General features: G+C 47.0%; 1 protein-coding gene across 3 annotated transcripts; it reads left to right on the forward strand.

The window, feature by feature from the left end:
- Positions 1–27,739, forward strand: FBXO31 (F-box protein 31). 3 transcript variants are annotated; one of them, XM_069868282.1, is made up of 10 exons: positions 1–402; positions 7,889–7,960; positions 10,364–10,450; positions 14,593–14,669; positions 15,978–16,145; positions 17,218–17,292; positions 18,913–19,022; positions 19,759–19,912; positions 20,564–20,928; positions 22,095–27,739. In XM_069868282.1, exons 1-10 carry the CDS (start codon positions 24–26, stop codon positions 22,315–22,317), a joined length of 1,710 nt encoding a protein of 569 aa, XP_069724383.1. In that variant the 5' UTR covers positions 1–23; the 3' UTR covers positions 22,318–27,739. The 3 variants fall into 3 exon arrangements, with proteins under 3 accessions (XP_069724383.1, XP_069724384.1, XP_069724385.1); XM_069868284.1 differs by lacking the exon at positions 1–402 and adding an exon at positions 6,481–6,731; XM_069868283.1 differs by lacking the exon at positions 10,364–10,450.

A 27,739-nucleotide genomic window follows, 5' to 3' on the forward strand; every position in this document is an offset into this window, starting at 1 on the left:
CGCCGGTCAGAGCGGCCGCGGCCATGGCGGTGTGCGCCCGGCTGTGCGGCGTGGGCCCGGCCCGCGGGTGCCGCCGGCGGGGGGCGGCGCGGGAGCAGCGGCGCGGGGCCGCGGGCGACAGCGAACCCGACACCGACACCGACCCGGAGGAGGCGGGCGGCGGCGGCGGCGCCGCCACGGAAGACGAGGAGGTGGCGGAGCGCATCGAGGGCGGGCGGCCCGCGCCGCACCCCGGCGAGGCCGGGCGGGCGCCGCTGTCGCTGCTGGAGCTGCCGCCGGAGCTGCTGGTGCAGATCTTCGGGTCCCTGCCCGGCACCGACCTGCCCAGCCTGGCCCGCGTCTGCACCACCTTCCGCCGCATCCTCCGCACCGACACCATCTGGCGGCGGCGCTGCCGCGAAGGTACCGCCCGCCCCCAGCCGGGGGGGACCGGGGGATGCGGAGGGGGACGGGGGTCCCAGGGGATGCAGAGAGAAGAGGGGGGGTCCCGGGGGATGCGGAGAAGGGAAGGGGGTCCCGGGGGATGCGGAGAAGGGAGGGGGGTCTCGGGGGATGCAGAGAGAAGAGGGGGGTCCCGGGGGATGCGGAGAAGGGAAGGGGGTCCCTGGGGATGCGGAGAAGGGAGGGGAGTCCCGGGGGATGCGGAGAGAGGAGGGGGGTCCCGGGGGATGTGGAGAAGGGACGGGGGTCCCTGGGGATGCGGAGAAGGGAGGAGAGTCCCAGGGGATGTGGAGATGGGAGGGGGGGGATCCTGGGGGATGCGGAGAGAGGAGGGGAGTCCCGCGGGATGCAGAGAGGAGGTACGGCCGGGGATGCAGGGTCAAGGTCCCGGGGGATGCAGAAAAGGGAGGGGGGTCTCGGGGGATGCAGGAGGAGCTGGGAGGTGATGGGGGCCCTTGCGGAGGGCAGAAAGGAGGTGATGTGTGGGGTCTGGGGGTGCAGGATGGAGCTGGGGCCCGGGGGGTGCGGGTTGTGGGGCCATGGGGGTGCCTGCAGGGTACATCCCGGGTACATCCAGGGTACTGGCCCTGGCAGATGATGCCTCCACGTAGGGTGTCCTTGGGTGAATTCTGAGGCTGGAGTATTTCAGGCAGCAAGGGCAGGGGATGGCGAGTCCCTGCAGGATGGGGCTGCACTGAGGAAGAAGGGAGTCCTTGGGTGTGCAGCTGGGGGCCCTGGGAGCACAGCAGGTAGAGCAGGAGCGGGGACCCCGCTGGAGGTTAGTGACTGTGTGAGGGGTGCGGGCAGGCCTGGGTAAGGTCGTCCCTGTCCCTCCTTGGGGAGCCCGCAGGCGCGCGGCCAGGTTTGGAGGGGTTCTTGCACATATGCATTTCTTGAGGATTCTTGTCTCTTGCAAGGATGCTGTGCTGCGTTATCCATTTGGAGGCTTGGAGGCATTTTTTTCAGTAATACCTCGGTTCTGTGTTGCTGTGGCCATTTTCTGTTAAGCTGTGATTCTTACTCTTTACTCCTTGTCGTTTTCCTCGTATCAGCGTGGCTCTGTCCCCTGTTTGTTAATCCAGCGGCTGTCCCACCCTCCGAGAGCCGTCTTGCCGTGTTCATCATCTGACTTCATAGTGTGATCCTGCCAGGTGCATCTCCTGCCAACACATGAAGTCATGTATATTTTGTTGTTGTTGTTGTTTGCTTTCTGTCTTTGATACCAGTGAAGGCAGCAGGATGAAGACTTTGGGTATATCAGAGCGGCTGCCTGCCCCAGGCAGTGGGATCTGTTCAGAAGCATTAAACCTTGCAGGAGTGAATTCATGCCTTATCAGCACTATCCAAGAACCCTTGGACAGTGCAAAGGCTGTACCTAGAAAATGTGTACCAAAGCGTTTTTATTTCTTAGTTCAGCATGGGGTGATCCCATCGCGCCAGTAACTTAGCATTGTTTTCTGCAAACATGCTAATAAAATGGGATTCGTTCTTTTCTTATTCTTCTCTGCTGACATAGGATCTTTGTGGATGTTTTAAATACATAATTTAAAGAATAATTTCTTGTAAAGGAACCACTAATTTAGGCCTGATGGGGAAGTAAGTGTGCTTATTCAGTTTTTGACTGCTCCTTGGATTTTCTTGCAGATAAAGCAGTGTTCAAAAGCTCTGTATGGCTAAAACTAAACCGGAGAGGAATGGAAAGTATTAAGACCAGAGTCCTATCCCAAGGCCCTCAGCTAGCTACAAGGTCAGATGTCCATAAAACCAAATTTTAATTCACTTTTTGCACACTGTTTCTAGTGTTTCCCCAATGTATCTGCTCTAACCACTGTCAGAGCGTGTACTGGTGGAGTGCTGGTGTGAGCGAGGTAGATCTTGTACCAAAGCCAATGCGTGCAAGCTGTGCTGAACAGATAACGGCCAGGGTCCTGGCTGAGAAACGTAAGAAACAGTGACTACAATCTTTTAAGTAGTTATGGTTCTCCAAGTGGCTCCTAATCTGGACTCTTGAACTGTTCATAGTACTGTAACCTTGAGCGTTTGTACACATTTGCATAAAATCAGTCACCATTATATATGGAGCTACATCGCAGTTAATTTTTCTGCATATATTTCAATGGTGTTGCATACGCCTGGCTACTGAGAGCGCTCAAATGTGAGCATGCGACTGCGTGTAAGTACACAAGCACGTACATGGACATCAGGTATTAGTGTATAAATACAGATATAAAATTTAGACTATCCTGTACAGTGCTTCTGTAGCCATACACTGGTGACTGTACGATAGAGAAACATAAAATGTAATTGCTTTTTGTAATCTTTTTTAAAAACAAGCCATTTCCAGCTCAGGATGGTTCTAAAGGGTGTGCTTGTATTTGCCTGAGTTTAAGCGTGGCGTAGTAACGTGTCTCGTGAACTGCATGTCCTAGAAACGGAGCAAGAACGTGGGTGCCTCTCCTAGCACGCTCCATGTGTTGATATCGTATTCACTCTGAAGCCTACTGATGATGTTCCAGAGCTGCGCTCTTTGAGGGAGTAACCAGTAGACTTCAACGTTGTGTTGGCTGTATGGGCAAAACTATTTGTTTTCAGACATGCACAATGGCTGAATAAAGGGACAATCCTAAAATTAAAGAGAAAGGTTCTTCTCTGAGAGAAGCTGATTGTTGCAGTGCTCTGTTTTAGCCATTTTCTACCTTCGTTTTGGACAGGAGCAGCGCTGAATGTAAGCAAAAGCCCAGCCCTTGCCCAGGGTAGATGGAGTACTCAGTCCACTGAGCATTGGTATCTTGTCCTTGTGCTGCTGTGGGCTAATTCAATTTTGGAATAGTCTTGAGAACTCGCTGATTAGTGTGGGCATTGAGAGGCATGTCCTGAAAGTGGAGCAGCTTTGCTGGTGGTTATGAACCACGGCAGCACTGGGATTAACCACAAGTAGTTGTGTAAAGCTGGCATGTTTGTTAGGGCTGTTGTCCTTTTATCATTGCAACTGTTTGGGGTAAACACTGTCTCTGAATGGCTTCATTGGCAAGAAGAGGATTGCAGTCACTTTCATGTCTTCTATAAATAGGAAATTGCTGCTCTCTGCAGTGAGAGCAGAATTAAAGTATGTTTCACCCCGGCTGGTGCCCTGACCTGCGTTGATTAACACCTGGTAGCCCATTTTAGTAAAACAAAACAAGTGCAGCAAAACACCTGGAAGCAGACCAGTAATTTAGAATAACCAGATCTACAGCTTGGACAAAAAGGCTTCTGGTTGTAAAGACAAACTCCAGCAGCTTTCAGGCCTGCTGAAAAATGTCATCCAAGGTGTTAAAAAGCTAACCTTCAGCAGGTTTTACAGAAGGAGGTACCTGTGGAGGAGAGTGGGAAAACTGGTTTATATACTCAATGAGGGGACTGTTGCATGGAGTCCAGCTTTTACAGGACTCTAGAGAATCCATGCAGGGGTTGACGTACAGCTGCTCCCACAACAGGAACAATTTCTTGTAGTGCTGTAAATGGGAAGGTTGTTTTAGTAAGTCACAAGGCTCGCATCTCCCTTTATATGATGTTAAAGAATTGTATAGTGTGTTTGCTTGGTGAACCATCATGGGCTTTTCTCCATCTCTGACTGTTTTTTGGCTTTTAGACTACAACTTGGCAATGGTTTGTGTTTCTTGCAGCTAATGACAGGTGCTCACTGCCCGTGGCATTCCTTCAGAGGGTCATAGATCCGTTTGTGAGCTGTAGATCTGCAGTGACTCCTCTTTTGCTTTAGGGCTTCCACGAATGCTTTCATTTGTTGAGGATCATAGCTTTTGCATGGTTTCTAGTTTGTGGCTGCAAAATGTCTTAGTGGTAACTACAAGCTTTCCTCTGGGAGAAATGTTGGTGAAAGTATTCGGTGCATTTTAATCCGATAGTTCAACCTTTGGAAACAAGCGGCTGGTGCCAAATGTTCCCACTGGGTATTTTGGAGATGCTAGCCTGGGAATCTCCCATTTTTGTGGTCTCTGAAATAATCCAGTTTGTTTCTGTGCTTTCTGCACTGCGCACAGCCTGGTAAGCATACGTTTATCCAGCAATAACTGAGGATTTGGTTAGTCAGGGCACAGTGGAAACTTGGCCATGGCAAGGGCGTGGGGCTCTAGCAGACATCCCAGTGTCCCCTGATGTCCTGGCATTGCCATGTGGAGGAAGAGGAAGCAGTGACTTGCTCTTTGATACAAGTACAAGCACTCTTTCCTACCTGAATTTAAAGAGTCTTGCCTGTTTTGGTTTTCACACTGTGTGAGCTGCAGGGAGGGAGGTGTGTGACATGGTGTCTGGTACAGAGGAGAAGGAACGTGAGGGTTAGAAGGGCTTGTGAGAGCAGGCCAGGGGGTAAATCACGCTTGCAAAAGTCTTAGTGCAGTTGGTGATAAATGGAAACTGTCTTTCCAAGTCCTTTAAATTCCCGTGCATGTGGCCATGGAAACAGCACTGTGTCCCTGTGTGTGTGGTAGGTTTTTCAAGCGCTCCTTATAAACGTCGTAATACAGGCTTTCCAGCCAGTTAAGTAAGAACTTTAAAACCCATTTCCATCCTTGCTTTTGAAGCAGGATTAAGGAGCCATTTTCTAACGGTATAAATTTCATGTGTCAATTTTGGTGACTATTAACTCCTTAAAATACCTTACTCGATGAGCTGTCGCGCTGAGATAGGTTTCCTTAAAATAGACCTAATTGCACTGAAGTGGAATTTCCCAGGAAGCCTGAGCCTTCCAAAGCTTTCTTGGAAAAGGCTTTCTGTTCTATTCTGTGTAAAGAAAACCTTATAAGTTTTATTTTTCTGTAGCTATTTTGAAGCTCTACTTGCTGTTGATTTTATATCTCTCTTGTCTTATGGATCAAAAAAAGATGACCAGCTTTCTTGCTTATGATATTTGGAGTTTTTGTAGGCACTATGAGACAAGAGACTGATTTTTCCCATGAAGCGGCTCTCATGGTGTTAACAGCTCATGGGTCAGAAGAGCTTAAGTGATGCATTTACCCGGCCGTCAGTCTGGGATTTTGACTCTTTGTAGTTGTTTGCTGAACAAAACCGGTTATCGTAAAAAGAGATGAGTGTTAAAGCACACTAAAATAAATTTATTGTCTGTCTTGATAATACTTTCTTATAAGCCTTGGATATCTGATGTCAAATAGCGTGTAGCAATATCAAAATTGTACATTTTTTCTTTCTTTTTAAGGAGTTTGCTATTATTTGGGAGAACTGAATCTTTCCAGGAAAGATTTGAACTACAAAACTTAGGCAATGCACCTTTAGTAGTGGTTTGGCTTTCATAACATTTCATTACAGGTTATCAAGAGCACTTGCACGAAACTGCATGAGCTTTAACATCAAATCGTTTCCCACTCCACCCTTTTATTTCAAGATACCAGCTGATAGTGGCTCTGTCGTGGCACTGCACCGAGACTGCACTCAAAGTGGTTTACAGATCTACTAGAGGAAACGCGTTGCGAAAAATCAGCACCTTCTGGAGGAAAGGAGAACGTCACCGTTCTTGTACTGCTGTTAGAGAGCAACACGGAGAAATGCCATTTGGGCAGGATTCTCCGCATGTCTCCTCCCTTTCTGATGCAGTATAAATATCTTCAATGACACTGAATTTAATCTAGCTGCAATGCCTGCTGCGCAACGCGTGCATCTTACTGATCCTGTGGCTGAGTGAGTATTTGTTTATGTGGAAAGAGTTGGCTGTTTCCAAACAGCAGGCTGTGACCACACTGTTTCTGTCATCATAGCAAGATCTCCTAACTTTCTGATCAGCTGAGGAAACAAACTGTTCCCTCCATCCCTTTGATGTGATTCCCAAACACATACGCACTTGTGTACACATGCAGGCCAGCGGTTGGAAGTGTTGATCACTCTGGTAGGAGGGGTGGACGTGGGGTGACCTGCAGAGTGGGTCTGGATTTCCAGCCTCCAGCAGAGCTCTGGTTTCATGCTTCTGCAGCATGGCTGTGTCGGGGCAGCTGGCTGTAGCCCAGCACTAAATAGCTTGTTTGTGCTGGGCTGGATGTACTTTCCTGCAGGCTCGTGTGTCTGCTCTCTTCCTAATTGTGCTTCCTCATCCTACCTTCTGTTTGGTAGTGGTCAGAGCTTCCTCTGGGCTTCTGCTACAGAAGTCAGCAGGAACTTTGCTACTGACCTCTGCGTGTTTTAATGAAGGGCAATGTGTTTGTTGTACCTTTTGCCCACTCTTAGCTTTATTGAACTCGCTGCTTACCCGAATCGCTGTTATGCAAAACGTGTATTCCCCGTAGGTGAGCTGACAGTAAACTCTGCATATGCTTTATCGTTGTGTACATGTACCACAGGTGTATTTATAGACAAGAGGAGGCTGAATTTGTTCAGGGATACTTCTGCATTTCTTGTATATGAAAAAAATGAATTCTCGGTTTGCAGCAGGGTACCAGCATTAGGTGGTGTTATTTGGCAGCCACGGTAGATTGTTAATTCAAGGAAGCTTGGCTGAGGATAAGTTTCATCTTTAATGATTCAGTGAGGGTCTTCACAGCTACACTTTTGTGTCAAATATCTGGCAGGTGTTTGGTATTGCTCAGGAAAGCTCATGTCTGCCTGGGGAATAGATGGCTTTGATGTCAAGGAGAATAGTTTTCTGTAATGAGATCTATTGGGGTCACTGCAGCAGGGTGTTTTTTGTTGCTGATGATTTTTTGGGATCTTTCTCCTCTCATTTCCTCCCTCCGGTCTTCTTAAGATTTCTTGCACTGGGATGTTAGCACTTGGTTTTATTTTTTTAAAGTTTCTTAGAAGTTTGGCATTGCCTTCCTGAAAATGGAATGAGAAAATCTCATTTTCTGCTTCAAAGCTGCCTTCAAGATCCCTGGATTGCTTTGTTTTCAGGATGTTCTGTAAGCAGTCAAAGGCGTTTGAGTGTGCAACAGACCATCTCAATCTGATCTGCTTTCAAGTGTAACCATATTTGTACATGCTGATGCCTGTTTTATGTCTTCATTTCATTCTTTTTAAAGTCTGTGACCTTTTCTTTAGGATCCTAATAAGCAGTTTTCCCTGTTGGATATCTCAGTGGGAGTAGATAATTACTACACACAATCATGATTTGATCTAAATGGGCATACAATCCCAGCTGGAATGAGTACGTCTTCCACATTTCACACACTTTCTGCTCTAGATGTAAGCATCTGTAACTTTGCTGTGAGTCCCTTACAGTGTGTTTGTTGCTGGCATAGCTTGTAAAATGTGTTGGATTCCCAAACTGCAATGAAATCACGTCTAGTTTTCTCTTCAAAGCAGCAGTAAGATTCTTGGAATGATGTGGCAGCTTGCAAGACTACACCGAATAAGGTCTCATTTTTGCTCAAGCAGTAGATATCAAGATCATGGATAGCAAAACACCTTTGTGCCAGAGCTGATGCTTTTGTCTGTGTCATTGCAGAATACGGTGTCTGTGAAAACCTGCGGAAATTGGAGATCACGGGAGTGTCCTGTCGAGATGTTTATGCCAAACGTAAGTGGTAAAGTTGATAGTGTTGTGTGTCCTTGCTTAGTACCAATTTTAAAAGCGTATACATGTTAAATATTTATGAAACTTCGATGGTGTAAGATATTCAGACTGACTTGCTAATGGCAGGGGTTTCATTTGTGAAGTTAATGTGTCTGGAGCTTTATTTAATACTAAGCAGATGCCAAGATTTGGGATGTCTGTGCTCCCCAGTCCTTTGGTGGGAAATGAGCATGTAATTTAACTTTATAATAAAATGTGTGGAGGGATTTTCATCCTTTCCTGTTCTGCCATTTTCAGATCCTGCTAAGGAATTAACTGGTATTTTTTCATAGCCCTTACGTAGCTGATCTCAGTGAAGGGACACCACTAACCGCTGACACAGGGAGAGTGCTGTAGGTAAAGGGATGAGTGTTCCTTTGGGCCACTCCTGAAGGAGACCGTGGCAGGGCTGGGCCTCAGCCGAGGTGTTGATGGGTTTAGAAACATCCGTGGGAATAGGACCCTGACTCTTCAGGCCCAATGTGCACATCTGGTGTCTTAGAGTGGGGAAGGGGCAAGAAGCATCGCCAGAGGAGAGAAACCAAGGTAAGCTAAGGACTGGATGGAGGCCTAGGTCCATGGTGAGGTGGTCTCCTCTGTCACCAAATCTTGCGCTTTGCAGTCAGAAGTTGAGCTGGTTGCTCAGAGCACCTTGCAAAGCCCCCAGGAGCTTCTGCACCAGCACCACTGGGCCGTGTTGTCTCAGTCCCCCACCACAAATTTTGTAAGGCAGTTACCTGTGGTCCTTAGGATGAAAAAACAAGATTTAGCCCGCAGTGTTTGAATTATGGTTTCTGGCTGTTCAAAGAAGGCCTTGCTTTATGAAGCAAAAGCTGTAATTGTCCCGAATTAAAGTCACAAAAGGTCTCTGTGGGCCTTGAAGACCCAAACTCTGGCACAGCTTCTACATGTACTGTATTTGCTGAGCCTTGAAGGGGTGATGGCCTCAAGCACTGATCTTAATGCTGGAAAGAAAAACAGGTAGAAAGGTTTTAATCTTTAACAGACTTGCTTGAGCATTCACTGGCAAATTACTTCATCACCTTGTGTCCCTCTTTGCCAATTTGTGTGCTAGGGCTGGAACTGCCTAACTTTCCTGTGTGGGAGGGCTGAGTGATGCTGAGCCAGCCCTTAGATGTCCACAGAGGTCTCATCAGCACTTCAGGCCTCCCTTACATGCCGTTTAATCCAGCATCTCTGTATGACACTGGTGTGGTAACAGCCCTACTGTATCTACCGCATTGGATCTGTATTCTGCACTGCCAGCCATAAAGAGCACAACATCACTTCATAAGTTGCAGGCTTTTTCTGCTGCAATAGTTCCACAGTTCAGATTTATATTTAGTGCTTTTTGTACACAAGTTATACGTAAAAATGGCCTCACTGGCTATGAACAGTGGTTTCTCCTGCTCAGTATTGCATCTCCCAGCCATGGTTATGAGCAGTCACCCAGGAAAGACTGAGAAGAGGGCTAAGTACTCTTCTGCTTCTGACTGTTTGCAGATTTGGGGATTTGCAGACTCTAATATGGTTTGTTGATTTAATAGCCCTCAGTAGATCTGTCTTGCGCATGGTTTCTGGTCTTCCTTTGCACCAAAGTAGTTTCTGCGTCCACAGCATCCACTGGCAAAGAGTTGTACTTGACGTGTGAGACCATCTCTACGATGGACTTCCTTGCACTTCTGAATAAGGGCTGTGTCCGTATCCATTTAGCAGTCCTAACTAGCAGCTGCTACTCTCAAGTCAGAATGCTTGGCAGCTGTTTCTGGCTTTCAGAGATGCACCATCTTAGCTGTCCTCCTCGGAATCAGCGGTTTACCCTGTTGCAGATTCTTGGTGGAACTGGTGGCATGTCACGTTCCTGTCCTGTAAACCTCTTTAGTTGCAGAAGAGTTAATCTGGGGCTGCTGACAGCCTCACATGCACTTTTCTGTCCACTGAATATGCTTCTGTAAGAAATAGTGTGGGAAATGGGGAACTGAGCCTAAGTGCTAGAAAGCATAACCAACCCAAGGCCTGGGCAACTATCAATGTAGTTTCTTGGCCTTAATGGTCTTCTTGAAACAGTGGTGCTTGTTGCAGTACACCGCAGAGCTTGAGGGGGACCCCAATTCCTCTTTGAATTCACTGGATGCCATTTGTAAATATTGTCTGTGGGAATTGTGAACGTGCCAAGTGTGTGAGTAATCCTCTTAACCAAGCACACCCGAGTCTGGGGCTGATGGAAACAAATGGTGCACCACAACTGGCAGTAAAGTCAAAAGAGGGCTTGACTTTCCTGCATGATGGGTCCAGCATCATCGTACTGTTACGTGTGGTTGCAGTTGAGCAGAGTTTGCTGGTACTTACCCTGCTGTGTCTGTTCAGGTATAAACCCACGAGTGAAGTCGGGGCGTTTTATGAAAATCCTTCCCGACTACGAGCACATGGAGTACAGAGATGTTTACACCTGCCGTACGTACCTCCTGCTGGTTGATGCTTCCTGCACTAAGCACACACAAGATGCTGCATGGAGTGTGACGTTGCTTTAAGCAAATTATTTTGGGGTGGACCTCGGAACAGTGTGCAAGGTGCTGGTTAGTTGGTTCTTTCTGTTGAGCGTTAGTGGAGTATTTTGAACCTTTAGGGTGACAATATGAGTAGGGTAGGCAGTAAGAGCGTGTCTCCTTTTGAAGTGCTTTGAGTTAGACAATTGTCCCAACTGGGTGCAGAAAGAGTCTCTGTTCACAGTAGGGGAGCACTCGCTCTACTCTTCATGGATTACTCCTGTCGTAGGAAGAAGTACTCACATGTACTGGTGAATGCTCCCAAAAGCAAGTTTTAATAAGCTCTGGACTGGCAGAAAGCTTTGTCTTGATCCAGATGAGCTGCATTTAGCTCCACAGCCCTTGCCAATGAAAAATTCTGAGGCTTCCCCTACTAATTCCCTCCCTGCACTGTGCATCCTTTTAAGCACTACCTTCCTCTTTAGGAATCATTCTGCTGGTGCTTCAGAGATTGTGATTTGCCTTCCTCAGTCAAGAAGCTTTTTTAGGTAAACTGCTCTTTCCCTCCTGATGTTGTGTTGAGGGAAAAATAGTAAAACACTGGAGTTTAAAGCTCACTGTTCCACAGGACTTGGGAGAAATGCTGATTAGTTTGTCAGTTAAGGAAGCCGGTACTGCTCGGTAGTGGGAGGGGGTGTTGACTGGCCTCTAGTGCTCCTTTGAGTCTGCACAGTTTTTCAGACCCAGGTTACTAACTCACTGGTGCTTGGGAATGTAGTTTTTCACACATGCTAATGAGTGGAGTGGATGCTGCAGACTTACCTCTGCTGTTGCAAGCAGTGGAGCATGGGCCCTTTGGGGAAGGTGTTGTCTTTCATGTGAGTCATGACAGACAAGCAGCAGCGGTACAGCAGGAATCACTAGAAAGTTTTAGCTTTTGCAGTCTTGCCTATCAACACCAGCCTTGTTCTGGAGCTGGATGGGAGGGGGAGGCATGTCCTGCAGGAATTCCTTTGTAGATTGCTGTCTGGGTGTTTGCTCCAAATGTGCCATTTGTAGTGGCTCTGAAATGCCCTGTTGTGCTGTTCCCTTAGTTGTCAATTCTGTAGCTGCAGCATCAAACTTAGGATGTCTCGTGCTCATTTTCTCTAGGGGGTGTTGTATTACTTGAGGAGCAGCCTGTGTGGTTTAAGATGCCATTGCCCATTTCCCCCTTTTCCCCTTCCTGTGTATTAAGACCGTGTTGCCAGGATTTACCACGTGAGCGCTCCCTAATTCCTATTCAAGCAGCGTTAGCCAGGTCAGCCCAGATCACTGTCTCCAAGGCTTTACACTAGCCTGGCTGACACTTAGCTCATTCCACTAGCAGGTCAGTTATCACCAGCTGCAGGGCAGTAACCGCTTACATTGTTCCCAATCATTTTTGCTTGCTGCATCCTGAGAGTTGCAGTGGTTCAGGTCTTTTCCACTCAAAGTGAGCTCCTTCTGCTTTGAAAGGTGCAGGTTTCACTGAAAACTCCCATCTTGTTAGCTGTTTGCATTGCTCTTCCTATGCTGCCCAAGCTGGACGCAGGTAATAAAGTCAGATTTAGTTAAAACAGTAACGTCTGAAAGCATCTGCTCCCTTCCTGTTTTACTATCCTATTCTGCCATTGTAACTTTTCTGTTCATACCTATGGTGTCTGTGATGTGCCAGTGCTGCGATGCTTGCTTGAATCGCTGTGCGTTTGCTCCGTGTCACTTCCTTGTCCTGTGTTCAACTCTGACTAAGAGCACAGGCATTAGACCTTTCCCAGGCAGCCCCTTTTGCTGGTGCGAGGTCAGGCACTTGCTGCTTTTCTTTGCCCATCCCCAGCTGGATTGAAGCTGCTCTTCCATCTGAAGAGTGTACACGGCTGCTTGTGGCAATGTGGGTAGCACTCAGGCTGAGTGGGGGTTGTACTGAAGCACACAGTGGATGTATTTTGGCTCTGTTTGGTGGGATGTGGGCTCAGAAATCCATTCAGGAAAGAGGCTTCTTCAGGTTTGGAAAAAATACGCAGTGTGCATAGCAAAGGAGAACCTTGGAGAAAGATCCAAGTGCTGTTTTCTTGTGAGGAGCTGGGAGGGAAATCACTGTCAGATCCTTGCTGTGGGCGTTGGTGTGCAGGGAGCGTGAGGCTGGCTGAAGCACTGCTCTCTTTGCAGCCTGTTTCCCATCAGGCTCTCTGGAGATTTCTGTGGTACCAAACAGCTGGGGTTTTAAAAATTACTGCGCACAGTAAAGGTGCAAATTAAGCACAGAAGCTGCACTTCCAGTGGGCAAGATTCTTCTGGAGATGAATTGGGGGGGTTTTGGCCTCTTCCCTGCTTTGCAGCCCCTGGTTTTGGGGTGGTCAGGGCAGATGAAGTGGGCTATACCTGTGGCTCAGCCATGCTTCCCGAACTGCTGAGGCTCCTGGTGAACCAACCAAGCTGCAGCTGGAGCTGCCTATTTGCTCAAAGTGAGCACGTGAGCTGCCCTCATTAGGTGGGTGTCTTGGAGTGGAAGGACTTGCCTTATCAAGCAGATGCATTCCCCGCTGTTGAAATGTCCATCTATTGTAGCTATGGCTCTCGGAGTACTTCAGAGAGGAGATGGGGAGGAGGAGGAACATCCTCATCACTTTGGATAGCTTAGCATCAAGTTTTCTGCCCTAAAAATAAAAAAAAAACCCAGCCTAAAAAAATGGGTTTTATCAGCCCCATGCCAGTTTAGAAATAAGATTATGGTGGGCGGAGTGGCTGATTTACATACCATTTATTAATATATAATTACTGTACTGAGACAAGGAGACTGGGAATGTGGTTTGCTTGCTTTCCTTAGTGCTGTTTGTGCTGCACGTTGTTCACTGGGTGAAACCAGGCCATCAATCTTAGATTGTTTACTGTGCAGGAGAAAGGCTCCTCCAGGCCAGTTGGCAGCAGGTCTGGACACCCCTCCTTGCTGACCTAAAACTCTGTGGAAGTTCTCTGCTTTGGCATAATAATATCACTGCTATATCTTAAGTAGTCAATGAAACAAAGTTGTTGTAACAGCCGTACTGAAACAAAATTATTGCTATAACTTGAAGCAGAGCAAACCCCATTATTCAGGCCAGTTCTGCAGCCTGTAGTGCCTTCCTGCAGTTTTAAAAATAATCTCCATCCTTTTCTTCCCACCCGAGATGCCAGATTGTGTGTGATGCCTTCACGTGAAGGTAACCGGTCATGTCAGGAATTTTTATGGGCAGAATTAATGGCTGAGCTTGTAAGGGCTGGAGGCAAGTAGCATTTTCCTCAAGAGAGAAGGTTTGTTAAGATCCTTCTGTAATAGGCATTTCTCCTACTTGCTGGAAATGTTCCTGCTTGTCCTTAAATTTTGGTGGGATTGAAAGTGCACCTGGATCTGAGATGAGCAATGGGGAAGCCTCACCTGCTGTAAGAAGGACTTGGAAGCAGCTTGTCGGGCACTGCTGAAATGTAGCTGCTTGTAATTTTTAAGTCCGTTACTGACTTAGTAACATCACCAGATCCTCTGAGCTGGCATGGTCTGTGCGCTTTGCCCGTGCTCGCTCGGTGGCTGTTTTTAAGGATGCTTAACTCTGGAGAGAAGTTTATCTACACAGGGTGGGGAAGTTCTTTCAAAATATTCAAATTTCTTTGTTCCTTACTGCTTTTGTACCCTTCCTTATTTTCTGTTGCTTTGCAGTCTGAGGCATCAGTTACATTTTTGGTAATGGGAGATGGCAGATACTTTTGGTTTTCGCTCTGAGTATATCACGTGATTTGCATTAACGGGACCATGTTGCAAACATTTTCTGAGAACTCCTGGTAATGTACCTGGTTCTGTGAAGTGCTGGAAACTGCACCGAGCCAGGAGCAGGGCTGCAGAGAGCAACATAAATCTGTGCGAGCTTGTGGCAGGCCTCGGTTCGGAACTGCTTGGCTGTGGTGGGTGTAACCAGTTTTCCTTTCCTTAGTAAAGGCAGCTGTGGGTGGTGTGGGTCAGTGTTGTGTGCAGTCTGGTAGCAGTCTTCCTTTTTCTTTCTTATCCCAAAATCCCATTTCCTTAGCTTGATGTGCTCACTTCAGTCTCTCACTGTTCCCTAGTGCTGCACCGATACCGACACATCCTGGGATTGTGGCAGCCGGACATTGGGCCCTATGGGGGACTGCTGAACGTGGTGGTGAGTTCCTCATTCTGGGGACTGGGGTGTCGAGGACCGATGAGTTTTGTTTACCACTTTCTAGACATGGTTGCCATCTCTGTGCTATTGAGAAGTCTGAACGTTCAACCCTCAAGCAAATTATTGGGACTCAGAGGTTGCTCCTTGGACCTTTTCATCATCACCCCCTTTCTCCAGAGAGCCATAGGAGCACCCAGAAAACATGAGTGATGCTTCAGGGAAAAGCTTGATTTAGAGTTTAGCACTGCTATTCCAGTGGCTGGCACAGGATTCCCTTCCTTGTGCATTGAGTACAGCATTGACCCATTGCTTACTGTGTTACCTTTGCCTGCAGCTGAACGTTTTGCAAAGGGTTTTGCACTTGTATTCCTGTACCCCCCCTTCCTGTGGTTTGCTGTACGTTTCGCCAGTTGTATCAGATGTAGTCAGATGGGTTCATGACTGGTGCAAGACCTGTAGAGTCTGGCAGCCCTTGTGCTGCTAGGGAGAGCAGTTAATGAACAACGTTTGACTCTGTATTGGTGAGAGCGGGGCCAGAAGTTTGCCTGAAGCCCTTCTTGTTTCCAGCAAAGTTCAATAGCTGACAGGCTGAAGCATAACAAATCACGGTGCCTCTGGGTTTTGCAAGATTCTTTTCCATTAACTGGTTTAAGAGTGCATCCAAGTGCACCAATACTTAAATGATATTGTGATCTACGAACGAGTGTGCCTCTTCGGTGCTGCTCTGCTTTTGTCTCGGATCTCTTTGTTTAGAAAATATCCTTTCTCTGGAAGTGCAGGGCTTGAGGGGAAGGATTCTGTTAGGTGTGCAGGAAGAGAGCTGGCACTTGTGCCTCTCAGCAGAGGAGGTAGTTGCTTCCTGTACTATCTATGAGTAATAGAGCCAAATAATTTCTTGTCCAAAAGGCGCGGATAATCATAAAAAGCACAGTTCCTCTATTTGAGTATCTGCCAGCATGAGCTCTCAAACCAATTAGACTTTGACTAGCTGTGTGGTCTCCTTAGTGCAGTCTCTCCCTCTGGATCCTGTGCACCAAGCATCCGTCACAAAGTCGTTTGCAGTAATAAAGGCCTGATCATTTTCCAGTGGTGCAGAAAACCTCATAAAGAAACCCTCTCATTCTTCACCAAGGGTGTGCTGTGAGTGCATATGGCCTGGTTTAATTGCTGGAAAGCAGTTTGGAAATGCAGCAAGCTGCTCTGCAGCTCCTGCTCTGTTGCAGAATAGAACCTGGAGTTGTTTGCTGCAGACTCAATAGAAAGCATGCAAGGCTGATCTTGTGTGCTTTGTCTCCCATCCCTCTGCAGGTAGATGGTTTGTTCATCATCGGCTGGATGTACTTGCCACCTCATGACCCTCATGTTGATGATCCAATGAGATTCAAACCTCTTTTCAGGATTCATCTTATGGAGAGGAAATGTGCAACAGTGGAGTGTATGTATGGTCATAAGGGACCCCATAACGGCCACATCCAGGTGAGCTCCTCTAGCTATTTCATAGAATCATAGAATCACCAGGTTGGAAAAGACCCATCGGATCATCGAGTCTAAACATTCCCATCAATCACTAAACCATGCCCTTCAGCGCCTTGTCCACCCGTTCCTTAAACACCTCCAGGGAAGGTGACTTGACCTCCTCCCTGGGCAGCTGTTCCAGTGCCCAATGACACTTTCCATGAAAAATTTTTTCCTAATGTCCAGCCTGAACCTCCCTTGGCAGAGCTTGAGGTCATTCCCTCTCGTCCTGTCCCCTGTCACTTGGGAGAAGAGGCCAGAACCCTCCTCTCCACAACCTCCTTTCAGGTAGTTGTAGAGAGCAATGAGGTCTCCCCTCAGCCTCCTCTTCTCCAGGCTAAACTCTATCTGTCCTAGGTGCGATGTGTGCGTGCGTGCACATTGGTTCTGGAAACAGATTCATCAAAAAACTGCATGAGAATTTTATTTAAGGGATGTGGCTTTCAGCACCCTGTTGTATGTGTGGATGCCAGCTTTACACTCAGTATGTGTCTGACAAGTTGTGTGGGCTGTTCCCTGCTCTGAATTTGTTCACTGGCAGTAGTACAGCAAGGCTGTTACACTGCCTTCTGTCGGGCTGGAACAGGGTGAGGGAGTGGGAACACCAGTATGTCTACAGACTGGTGGAAAGGGTGCATGAAATGGGTTTGTGCAGCTCGTCCGAGCAGGCACACAGACCTGGTCAGTTTTACATCTCTAAGATGAAACCTTGAGGTGGTGGCGTAGGATCCATTCAGTACATTGGATGCTTTGAAAAGCTTCCTGGGAGGTTGTTTCCTTTTCTTTGAAAAAGGAAGCTCAAAGAGAGGAGCAACTTAAAACTAGTATCTTTCATTAGAATGCGTTGGTGGTTTATTGCTTTTGTTCTTCTATTCTGTAGCTGATGCACTCGGTATCAATGATTTCTCTTTTGTAGCAAATTCAGCAATGCTAGTTGAGTAAAGCATTTACTCTATAGAGCGTTAGTTACATCATCTTAAGCATCTCTAAACGGGTTTGTAACCTGTTAAATTCTCCTCCGTGGTATCTACAGATTGTAAAGAAGGATGAGTTCTCCACGAAATGCAACCAGACAGATCACCATCGGATGTCAGGGGGAAGGCAAGAGGTAAGACTGCTTTGCCAAGAGCGTGCGTTAAGGTTGTTTGTCCTCTTTCTGAAGATAAAGCATTGCTGCCTTACCTGAGCTCTTAGTCTTCTAATTTCTGTATATCTGAACATACATGAAAGCAGAGGCTGGTAGCCTCTGGCTGATTTACTGTGATCTTTAAGTGAGTAGAATTGATCTGTGACTTGAATCAAAGCTTTTTGCAGGATCTTGGGGAAGCTCTTCTATCCTTGCAGGGTGTGCTTTAAGGGTATGAAATCAATTCAGTGTTACACTTGTAGAATGTCTGGGTGAGACCTCAGTGCGTAGCAGGGTGCTGGAGAAGGCTGTTAATGTTCATCCTGACAAGCGAAAAGCTGCTTTAGGCAATTCTCTTTGGCAAGGTGCTGTTTGAGTCCCCATACCCCTTTTCATCCTATGCTGCGACAGCATTCCTGTTGGATAGCAGGACTGTCCAGAGAAAGACAGCAACGTCCACTGAACGCCGTGCAGCTACTGCCAGACACTGATCTCTCTGGTATTGCTGTCTGTAGAATTAAGGTCTTTCAGACACAGGCCTGATATTGAGTACCAGCTGTTTTTGAGTTCCTTCTTGTCAGTGAGACGCCTTTCTACTGCTTGTCACCTTGGTCAAGGGATTAAAAGTTTCCCTTGGTGGTTATCCCTTGTCTGTGTCAGCTATACCCAGCAAGGCAGATTCACAACTCAAACTACATGTTTTCAGGTGCAGGTATAAACGTCAGGATGAAAACCTTTGGCTAATACCTGTTCCAGGTAGTGGTGTTTTGCTGCCAGCTAGTTAAATGTGATGGATCTGATACTTCAGTTGCTTCTAACAAATGCTTTAAAATGTCTGTCTGCTAATGGGAAACAGCTGGGTGAAAGGTTTAGTTAAGTATTTTCTGGTTCTGTAGCAGATGAGAAATGCTTTAATACTTTCAAAGCACTGCGTTAAATGTGCGTGGCATTATGGTAATTGGAGGATCTGGCTTAGAAGATAAAGAAAGCAGGTTTGGAATATCACTTGGTAGGCTGCAATCTCAGTGTAAGCTGTTATCAGGCTAACTCATGGTAGGATATTAACTTGTCAGAGCTGGTGTAGAAGAGATGTTTTCAAAGCACCCTTTGGATTTAGGTGCGTCAGTATTAAATCAGCAGGATTAAACCTCCTAAATCTTCAGTGCCTTTCAAAAGCTTCCCCTTTTATGTTAAGACTCCAGGATAGGGCACAGGAGTCAGTTTATGGGCACACAGATGAGTTCCTACAGGGTAAGTCAGAATGTAAAGAAGCAGTACATCAGCTCCTTTGCAGGAACGGGTGATGCTTTCTATTCTGAGCAGGCGCATTGGTTCTGCCTGCAATTTCTTTGAAGGGGAGCCATGTTTGTTGTGTGGCATCTGGCAGGTCTAGGGCAGTTACCATTATCACAGCTTGTTAAGCATTTTTCCAAGCCAATTCTGTAGCAACATGTGCTTGTTCCCAAATCCAGCCACAATCCTCTGTCTTCAGCAGAGCATGTGCCCGCTCTGTGGATTGTGCTGATGAGGTGAAGTCATGGGTATGTCACTGTCACAAATGAAGTGCTTTTACCTTTCTCCTTTTCTCTTCTTGTGCTGCAGGAATTCCGGACGTGGCTGAGGGAAGAGTGGGGTCGGACTCTGGAAGACATCTTCCATGAACACATGCAAGAGCTCATCTTGATGAAGTTCATCTACACCAGCCAATATGAGTAAGGGCACCAGCTCTTTCTAGGTGCTGAGGCTCTTGCAACTTCAAGAGCACATGGGATCATTTGTTCTGAAGATGGGGTGCTTCGAGGGGCTTTAACAGCCAGAGGAATGTTCTTTCTCTGCAGGATCTATGAAAGATACGGTGAAGCACAGTGCTTTCTAGTTGTACAGCAATGTGATGTAATGACAGCAGTGAAAATAAGGTCCCAGGTTCTTTACAATAACTATGCACTGTAAGCTGGTTTTGAGTCATTTACCTGTATTTTTAATTTGAAGACAGGGCAAATACCTGGGAGCCCCAGGAGCTGTTTGCTCATTCTCTATATCAGTAAGCACTACGCTCTGTAGTGCGCTAGGCAGAAATCACACAGTCCCTGAGAACTTGAATTTCTTTCAACCATCACTCCAGACTTCTAATAGCATCCACCTCACTGTAGCACATGTTTAAATGTGCTTTGCTTTTAGGTTCTCCAGAAATCCCAAAGAGCAGAGAGTTTTGCTGTGACCTCGCTGCAGGAGCCTCCTGGTGTGCTAGCGAGGGCTGGTAGAAAGGAGTGAAGGGAAGAAGTCACAGATCTGAAGTAAAGTCTGTTACACTTGTTTTTGCTGAAAACACAGATCCCGCCTTTCTGTTGATGACACCACAAAGCTGCCCAGAGGAGCAGACTGCAAACATGTTCCTCATATCAAGGATTCTTTCTTAACCTCTCTAACCTTTTGGGTGTTTTTGCACAGCAACTGCTTGACATACCGACGCATCTACCTCCCTCCTAGCAGCCCTGACGACCTTATAAAGCCAGGACTCTTCAAGGGAACATATGGGAGCCACGGGCTGGAGATTGTGATGTTAAGCTTTCATGGAAAGAAAGCAAAAGGGACTAAAATCACTGTGAGTCATCTTTCTTTTCTCTCAGATGCTTATTAAAGCATTCTATTCTTGATGCTGTGGGTCCACAGAAGAAATCTCTATCTGGGAGTCGTCAGTTGCGCTACTTCAGACCTTGTTCCTCATGGAGACTTGTGGCATCAGGTGGATCTTAACACCTGCAGAGTTGCTAGAATTTGCCCTGCAAAGTTTCTCATGAATCTGCCTACCTCCCCTTTCCTTTTCTCTCCTTTCCAGCTGCTTTCTGAGCAGCTTGTAGAAGTTCACTGGGAATTGCTCATATGTGTCTGAGGAGCAGGTACAAAATGTTGGCAGCTTCTCACTGAATCGAGGCTAGTGAGCTTCTTCCCCTCTGCAGGCAGGGATTCTGACAAAATGCAGTTGCGGCTTCGACTTTCTTTCACCCTTGCAAGTACAGCCTGGCTCATGGCTTTTGATTTAAAATTCTGTTTCTGGGAGGGCGAAAGCAGAGGGGATGTAGGCAGCTCAGGGAACAATGAACAAGATCTGAAGAGAGTGGTTTGTTGCCAACTTGGTGATTGTGGAATAGGGTGAACTATGCAGAAGAAGTCAGATGCTGGTTGTGGGGAGGATATGGGTCTGAACTCTTTAGTACTCTGCCTTTGCAGCCATGCTGTTGTTTCCTGTCTCTAGGGAGATCCCAACATCCCAGCTGGGCAGCAGACCGTGGAGATTGACCTGGCACATCCTCTGCAGCTACCCGACATTGAGAACCTTCGCGATTTCAGTGAGCTCTCTCGCATTGTCCTGGAGGTCCAGGAGCAGATACGTCGGGAGGAGGAGGAGAAGGAACACAAGCAGGAGGAAGATGACCGCTCCCAGCAGGCTGCCTCTCAGCCAGCTGCAAAGCCCGAGGGAGGAGAAGGTGCTGAGGGGGAAGAGACTACAGCTGGGTCAGAGGGGGCAACCCAGGACAAGGCACCAGCTTCCCATCCCTTCGTGCTGCCCATGGGAGTCATATCGAGGAATGAAGACTATCCCCGGACCTGCCGAATTTGGTAACGGGGATGAGTGGTTCTGTAGCCTACTTGTGCCAGTCACTTTTTGAAATAGAAGAGAGGGTCTTTGAAGCGTGTTCTACATTTCCTTGCCCTTTACCTGCACGTAGATCTCTCAGCCCCTTGTGCTCAGGTTTTCTGCTGCCCTACCTCCTATTCTCTTGTTTGCTCCCTCTCTTTCTTACCATGCTGTCAATATGCCATCTTGCTTCCTTGCTAGATTTTAGCCTGTTAATTCTAAAGCACTGCTCCCACATTCTGCCCCACCCTTTCTTGTGTGTGTTTTGTATCCCAGAGCTGCCCAGCTGGTGTATTTGGAGATCTGTTCATGTTGCTTCCTGTTTCTGTGTGTCATTTGTGTTCCTTGGCTCCTGGAAACACATTTGCTCCTTCCCTGGCCTCTGGTGGCTTGGGGCCAATTCTGGAAGGTGCTGAGCACCCTAAGCAGTAGGTGCAAGTTTGCAGAGAGCCTTGTTGAATGGGACCTGGAGTCAGTGATGCGACACGCTTAATGAAGTGTGGCAACAGAGCCCAAAAGCTGAGGCTTAGGCAGGTGACCTTCAGCCAAACATCTGTGCTCATGGAAAAACCTACCAATAGCTGGTTTAATCCCAGAAGGCGCCTGCTGTCACAACTGAGTTGTGTTTGAATAAAACCCTGCTCCACCTGCTGCTTGTTTGGAGGTTAGGCTGACCTTTACTCCTCCCCAGCTCCAGTTAGATTTTTCCTTTTTTTAGATTTTCCTTTCTCCCTTCCCTTGGGTTTTGTTGCAAGGTTTGCTGCTCTGGTCACCCTCTCAACCTGCCTTTCTTTTTCTGTGAGGATTGTCTGGACCTGGGTTGGTCCATAAATTGCAGAAGTAAATCTCAGCTGGATTACTGGGCTGAACTACAGAAAAATTCAGCCTTCGGGTGCAGGTGCTGAGTAGAGTAGCTAAAAGCAGCAACCTCCAAATAGCACTGGGTAGTTTCTGTTCTTAAAATAGTATCAACAGTGTTTTGTGCTGTGTGATAAGAACTGAATGAATGTGAAACTCCCTGTTCTGTAGCACCTGGCAGCGTGTTGGACAGCGATTTGATTGTAGTTTTGTGTTTGGGTTTACTTTTTTAATTTAATGTTGTTTAAATATAGCTCACATCTTCTTTGCTCTTCGTCTCTCCTTGCAGTTTTTATGGGACAGGGCTTATTGCTGGTCACGGCTTCACCAGCCCTGAGCGAACACCAGGTGTTTTTGTTCTCTTCGATGATGATCGCTTTGGATTCATCTGGCTGGAGCTGAAGTCCTTCAGTCTCTACTGCCGGATCAAGGTCTCCTTCCAGAACGCCGAAGCGCCTTCCCGTGAGGCTTTTGATGAAATGCTGAAGAACATTCAGTCACTGGCTACTTGACGGGTGATTAGTGATGGACAAGGCTAGGGGTTGCAAAGGCTGCTGCACTCCCCAGCCAGGGCTGGGATGGGCATTCCTCGCTCTTGGTACCTCTGAATAAAAGCATGCACTTTTAATAAAGCCTTTTTACCCCAAATGTACACATCCTGGTTAAAATATCCATGACAGCCTTTTCCTCCCTGCTACCCCACACTGCTCCCTAGCAGTCCTTGTTACCCAGTCTGTAACATAGCTTTGTATAGCTGAAGGGATCCTGCAGAGGAGGAAATACACCTTTCGTATTGCAAGAGGAATGTTTTGGAAACAAAAATGACCCAAGGTCAGAGCTGAATCAGAAGAACATCTAATTTACTGGATGTGCACAAGGCCTCTGCTCTGACCATCCTTGGAGATGTTCAAGACCAGCTTGGATGAGGCTTTGAGCACCCTGATCCAGTGCAAGGTGGAGCTCTTCTTCATGGAAGGGACACCCTTTGCTGTGTTCTAGGCTAATCTGGGAGACTTGCTTTACCCTCCTAAAAACTTCTCCAGTCCGCCACTGCAGACTGGTTGGCTGCTTAATGATAAATAATGGCAGCAGTGACAAAGCACGTCCTCCTCTCCAGAAACCTTTCTCTGGGTACAGCAGCATCAAGAGAGGCTGGTATAATAACTGCACTCTTGGCTTTGTAATTGGAGTGGGTGTTTTCCTTTTGAGAAGTTCCCTCAGCTTGGCAGCAAGGGGAGGACTCCCAACTGTAAGTGACAACGTGTGTAGCGTTGCCCTGGCTTCTGCAGCTTGGTGGATGTGCTGTCCCTGGAGCTCCAGGTCTGGATGTTCCCATGAACGTAGGGAAGATGATTCTTCTTTCTTATAGGAGCTGGATATAGAACTGGAAATGAGTGTGAACTATAGAAGTTGGTGTGTTCAGAACTTATTTTGTACCTGAAAGGTTTACCTCAGTTCTTTTAAACAGCCTGAAAATGTAAGGGGAGGAGAAAAATAGACTGAAATAAGCTCAAATGCAGCCTGCTGACTTCTGTCGATGGGTAGCAGAAAGTGCCCTATGTTGCTGGTACTGATGTGACCCCAGTTATGTGTCATTCTTGTGTCAGGTTGCTCTACACAGTCTGAAGGAGCAGTGAGAGGTTCGAACGTTGCTGTGGTTTGTTCTGGCCCCTTTTGTGGTTAGTGCTGACAAGTGGATGTGCCCGGGCTCCATTCACAGGGCCCTTTTGTTCCCTTGTAACTCGCTGTTGTTTTGTCCCAGATGACTGCTGCTTGCACAGAAATCTGGACTTTAATACCTGCATTCTGTGTGGCAGATCTGAGCTCTACTGAGAAGTGTAGGCTGCAGGAGAGGAAGCAGATTCCCCATAGACTATCCTGCACAGGAAAATCCTAGCCCGTGCTAATCTACAGAGTGTATTGTTCTATAAACCAGCATTTGCATCAGCGTGTGTTGTTAATCCTGCATAGGAGGAGATGATAGGGGTCTTTGTGTGGATAGAAGAGCTATTTGTAAGGAAGCTCTGGGTTACGAGCAATCCTCTGTTGCAGCTGCCCTTTGGCTGTGATGATAAACTCCATGTTTCTTCTCTTCCCAGTACCAGCTGGCTTAGTGTCTAACAAAACTCTGCTTTTGCATCTGCAGGTTTTGGGTTGTAGGTGTGTTTGTACATGGGTTGTGGGAGGGTTCAGGCCCCTTCTATGGCAAAGTTTCGTTCACTGCCGAGTTGCCCTGGCCGTGAGCAGCTTTTATTCTCATTCTCAGAAGGGCTTTTTGCCATTTTTGGCTCTTGAGGGTTCCCTCAAGCTGCGTGAGAACTGAGTCTCCAGCAGAGACTTCGAGCAGAAGGTCACATCACTCGCAGGATTAATTCCTGTTTCTTAAGAGGAAGATTTAAAAACCACTGGGAATTTGAAGGTGATTTGTGGCACTTTGTTTCTTACTGCTTTGTCAGTAGTGGAGAACCTGCCTCAGTGTTAGAGGTGAGGATCTGAAGTGCTGTTACAACTGTAGTGAATAAGCTATAAAAAGTAAGTTGGCTCTGACCAGCCTGTTAGGGGTGTTCCTGACAGCATCAGCAGAGGGAAGCTTGACTTGGATCTCACCCCATCACGCAGGGCTGGGAGAGAGGAAAGGTGGCAGTTCTCTGAGTCTTGATGTGGGCAAAGAGGTGAGCTGAAGCTAAAATTGGGCACCTTGGTCTTTGCTGTGGCTGCTGAGCTGCATGTGAGAGCATGTGCTTCATCTTGCAGACAGGTTTCCAACTTGAGGCGGATTTTTGAGATACCTGAAAATGTTAGGAGGAGTCTGTTTGGCATCTCAGTGGCTGGGTTATCTTGGAGCTTGCTGTCAGGCTGGTGCAGCCAATATGTTGGCTGCTTTGTATTCTTTCTGACAGCCTAAAGAGATGAGAGAGGTCCCCTTGGGCAGCTCTTTCTATTGCTTATCCTTAAAACCAGCTCTGCTTAAGCTGCAAATGGATCACTAGTTCTCCTCGTGATTTCTCTTTGTTCAGTGTCCCCACACACCTGAGAACATAAAAATCCTGAAGTTTTACGTAACTGACTTCATGGTTTTTGCCTTTTGTCTTTAAAGTAAGATTGAAAATCCAGTCTGTATTGGATGCAGTACAAGCACTTGGCCCAAGACCCGAGTCAGTGTCTCACGAGTACAAACACTGACTCTGTAGCCAGTTGCCTTCCTGTAACCTGCTGTGCCGGGTTGGCTGAGCGTGTAAAGGTGCTGTAGTTGTGTTCTGCTGCTATGTGACAAAATGCTTGTGGCAGTTGTTCCATGCAGCTTAAATTGCTCTGGGCATCAGGAGTCTTCTGGGGAGCAGATGGCAGGAGCGTTCTGCTCAGCGCTGAGTGCAGGTCTGCTTTGTCTCTTGGGCAAGGACCTGTTGGTTGGCCACTGGCACAGGTTGTGCGTCTGCTCTTCTGTCTGGGGTCATTCCTGTGCTTATAGCTTGTCCCTTCTGAGCCTTTTCAGTGGCAGTGTTAAGGGTCTCCCTTCTGAAGAAAAGGCCTGCTTGGCTGGCTGGAGAGAAGGGCTTTGCAGAGGTTGGATGCCAAGCGGGAACTTGTCACGGCTCGTCTTTGCCCCTGTAGAAACATCTTTTTATTTATAGTTTACCTCATTGGCCTCAAAATATCAGAAAGCATTAGTCCTGATTAAAGGCAGAACTGCTGCTACGCCATGACTTTATTCCGTCTAGAGCAAAGCAATGAAAATAGCGAATTTTGTATTAATGCTCCTCCTCTTCTCACCTTCTGCTCCTCAAAGCCTGGCTGGCTTTTGTGGTATTTCAGGAGAAAATTCCCTCTGATTTGGCTTAGGGAGCAGAACACTGTTAAGGTGGTGAATTTGGAGAGACTGGCTTAAATGCTCTGGGTGCTCCTTTGCCTTTGTCGGTAGCTTTGTGCTCAGCTACATCAGTGCTCTCAGAGAAAAGCTGTACAACACGATGAGGAGTTATAAATTGCAGCTCTGAAAGCTTTGGGAGAGGGGAATGAACAAGGAGAGTGCAGCCAGATTTAGCCTGTGGCTGAGGGGGATGCGACCACAGCCTTGGTCCTGCCTTCCCTGGTGGTACCTGTGGGAAGCAGTGCTAACCATGCAGCATTCTTGCTGTAGCACCCCCTCAGTCTCAGTGCATACCCTGCTTCTTTCCTGAACCCTGCTTGTCCAGTTCGTTGGGATATTTCTGTGAGCTTTTGGCAGGGATAATGTGTGGTGGTACCTTGCAGATGGCAATAAATTTCTGGTGCTGGCATCCGGTTGGCTCTGTAGAAAATCTTAGGGACAATTGGCTTTATTTCTTGATCCCAGATGGGGTGGAGAGTGCTGGGAAAGATGGAAAACAACTTGTCAGGGGTAAGAATACTCTCTTGGCAGAAGCATTTTGGAATGAACAAAGCAGTTGCAATTAGGTTGCACTTCATTGTTGCCCCAGCAGCCGCAGCAAGACCTAGGGCTGAATTCTAGCTCAGAAGCAATGAGCAACTGACTGGCTTATGTGCGCAGGCTGCATTGTGCTCCTAGATCACGCTTTCTGTGTTGTCAAAACACATGGGATTGGCCAGCTGGAAAACAGAAGCACCCAAGATCCTCATCCAGCCTGTTTGTTTGTGTTGGGCCTGATTTCATAGCTATAAATGCGCTGTGATCAGGCGTTGTAGTTGTAGGAGACTCGCCGCAGTCCACATGGACTTGTCAGGCTTTTTTTTTTATTATTGAGGAGGAGGAAAAGGGATGGAATTACTTGAACTTTGGCTGTCAGCTTCCTTCTGGAGTGAACCGTGTGGTACTGCTATGGCTATTTGGGAATGGGACAGCAGCAGATAGGGAACTTGTACTGGGGATAGAGCAAATTCACGTGCAAGCTTGCTTGGAGGTGTAAGCTACGAGGGAAAAACAAAACGCAGCTGGCTCAATGTTTACTTTTAAACAAGGATGACTTTCTATTGCTTTTTAATAATTTAAAACTAGTGGGAGTGATGGGTGTTGTGTGGAAATGGGTTTGTATAATCTCAATTTGCTAGTTTAGGAAATTATAATATATTAACTCTGTCTTGTAGCTGGTTGCTCACGTGGCCAATAATCTTCTGTTGCATTCAGCTGCCAAAGGATTGTGTGCTGGCCTTCGTGCTGTGGGCCAGACGGACAGCAGAACATACCAGTTGGACAGTGAAATATTTGAGATGTGTGATCATGTGGTGGAGTGGAAGATAAGTTACCAAACTGTGAGTGCCACTGACTTCTTTCGTGTGCTAAATGAAAATGTATGATTCTGGGTTTTGTTTGGATTGCAGTCTTTTTAATTTTTGAGGAGAACAGCACTCAGATTGACTGTGTTCATTAGCTTAATTAAAGCGATTTGCACTTTTTTTTTTTATTAGTTAATACTCCTGTTTCCCCTAAGCAGGTGTACCCTGTTTCTGTGTGTGTTTTGCACTCACCACTTTAACATGACACCAATGGATTAAGCTGGGCATCTCCTGTAGGCTTTGAGTGTAAGTCTGTAAAACGTATTTAATGAAAATGAAGGTGAAACACCAGATCCCTGCTTCTTACAAAGGGTAGTGCAGAGGGAAAAGGTGCATTTCTCTTTCTAAAATGCCATTTGACATCAAACACCTTGGTTTCGTGCCACAAACATCCATGTGGAACGTGGTAACTGTAGGTTTAACACCTTGCCTGCCCAGTCTGCTCCCCTTTTTAAGGGATGGGGTTTTACCTGTCCTTTTGTGTGTGGGTTTGAGAGGAGTGGGCTGTATAAAAGCCAGATATGACTGTGCAACGCTTGGCCTACTTCATCCCAGGTATCAGAATGCTGAGCAAAATGCGTGTGTTACTTTTACACCTGATCATTGTTACCCAAGGAGCCTTTTCCAGTTTCAAATAATAAAAAGGAAAGTTTTGTGAACTTA

Source organism: Phaenicophaeus curvirostris, chromosome 14, assembly GCF_032191515.1.
Source record: "Phaenicophaeus curvirostris isolate KB17595 chromosome 14, BPBGC_Pcur_1.0, whole genome shotgun sequence".
Classification (NCBI taxonomy): domain Eukaryota; kingdom Metazoa; phylum Chordata; class Aves; order Cuculiformes; family Cuculidae; genus Phaenicophaeus; species Phaenicophaeus curvirostris.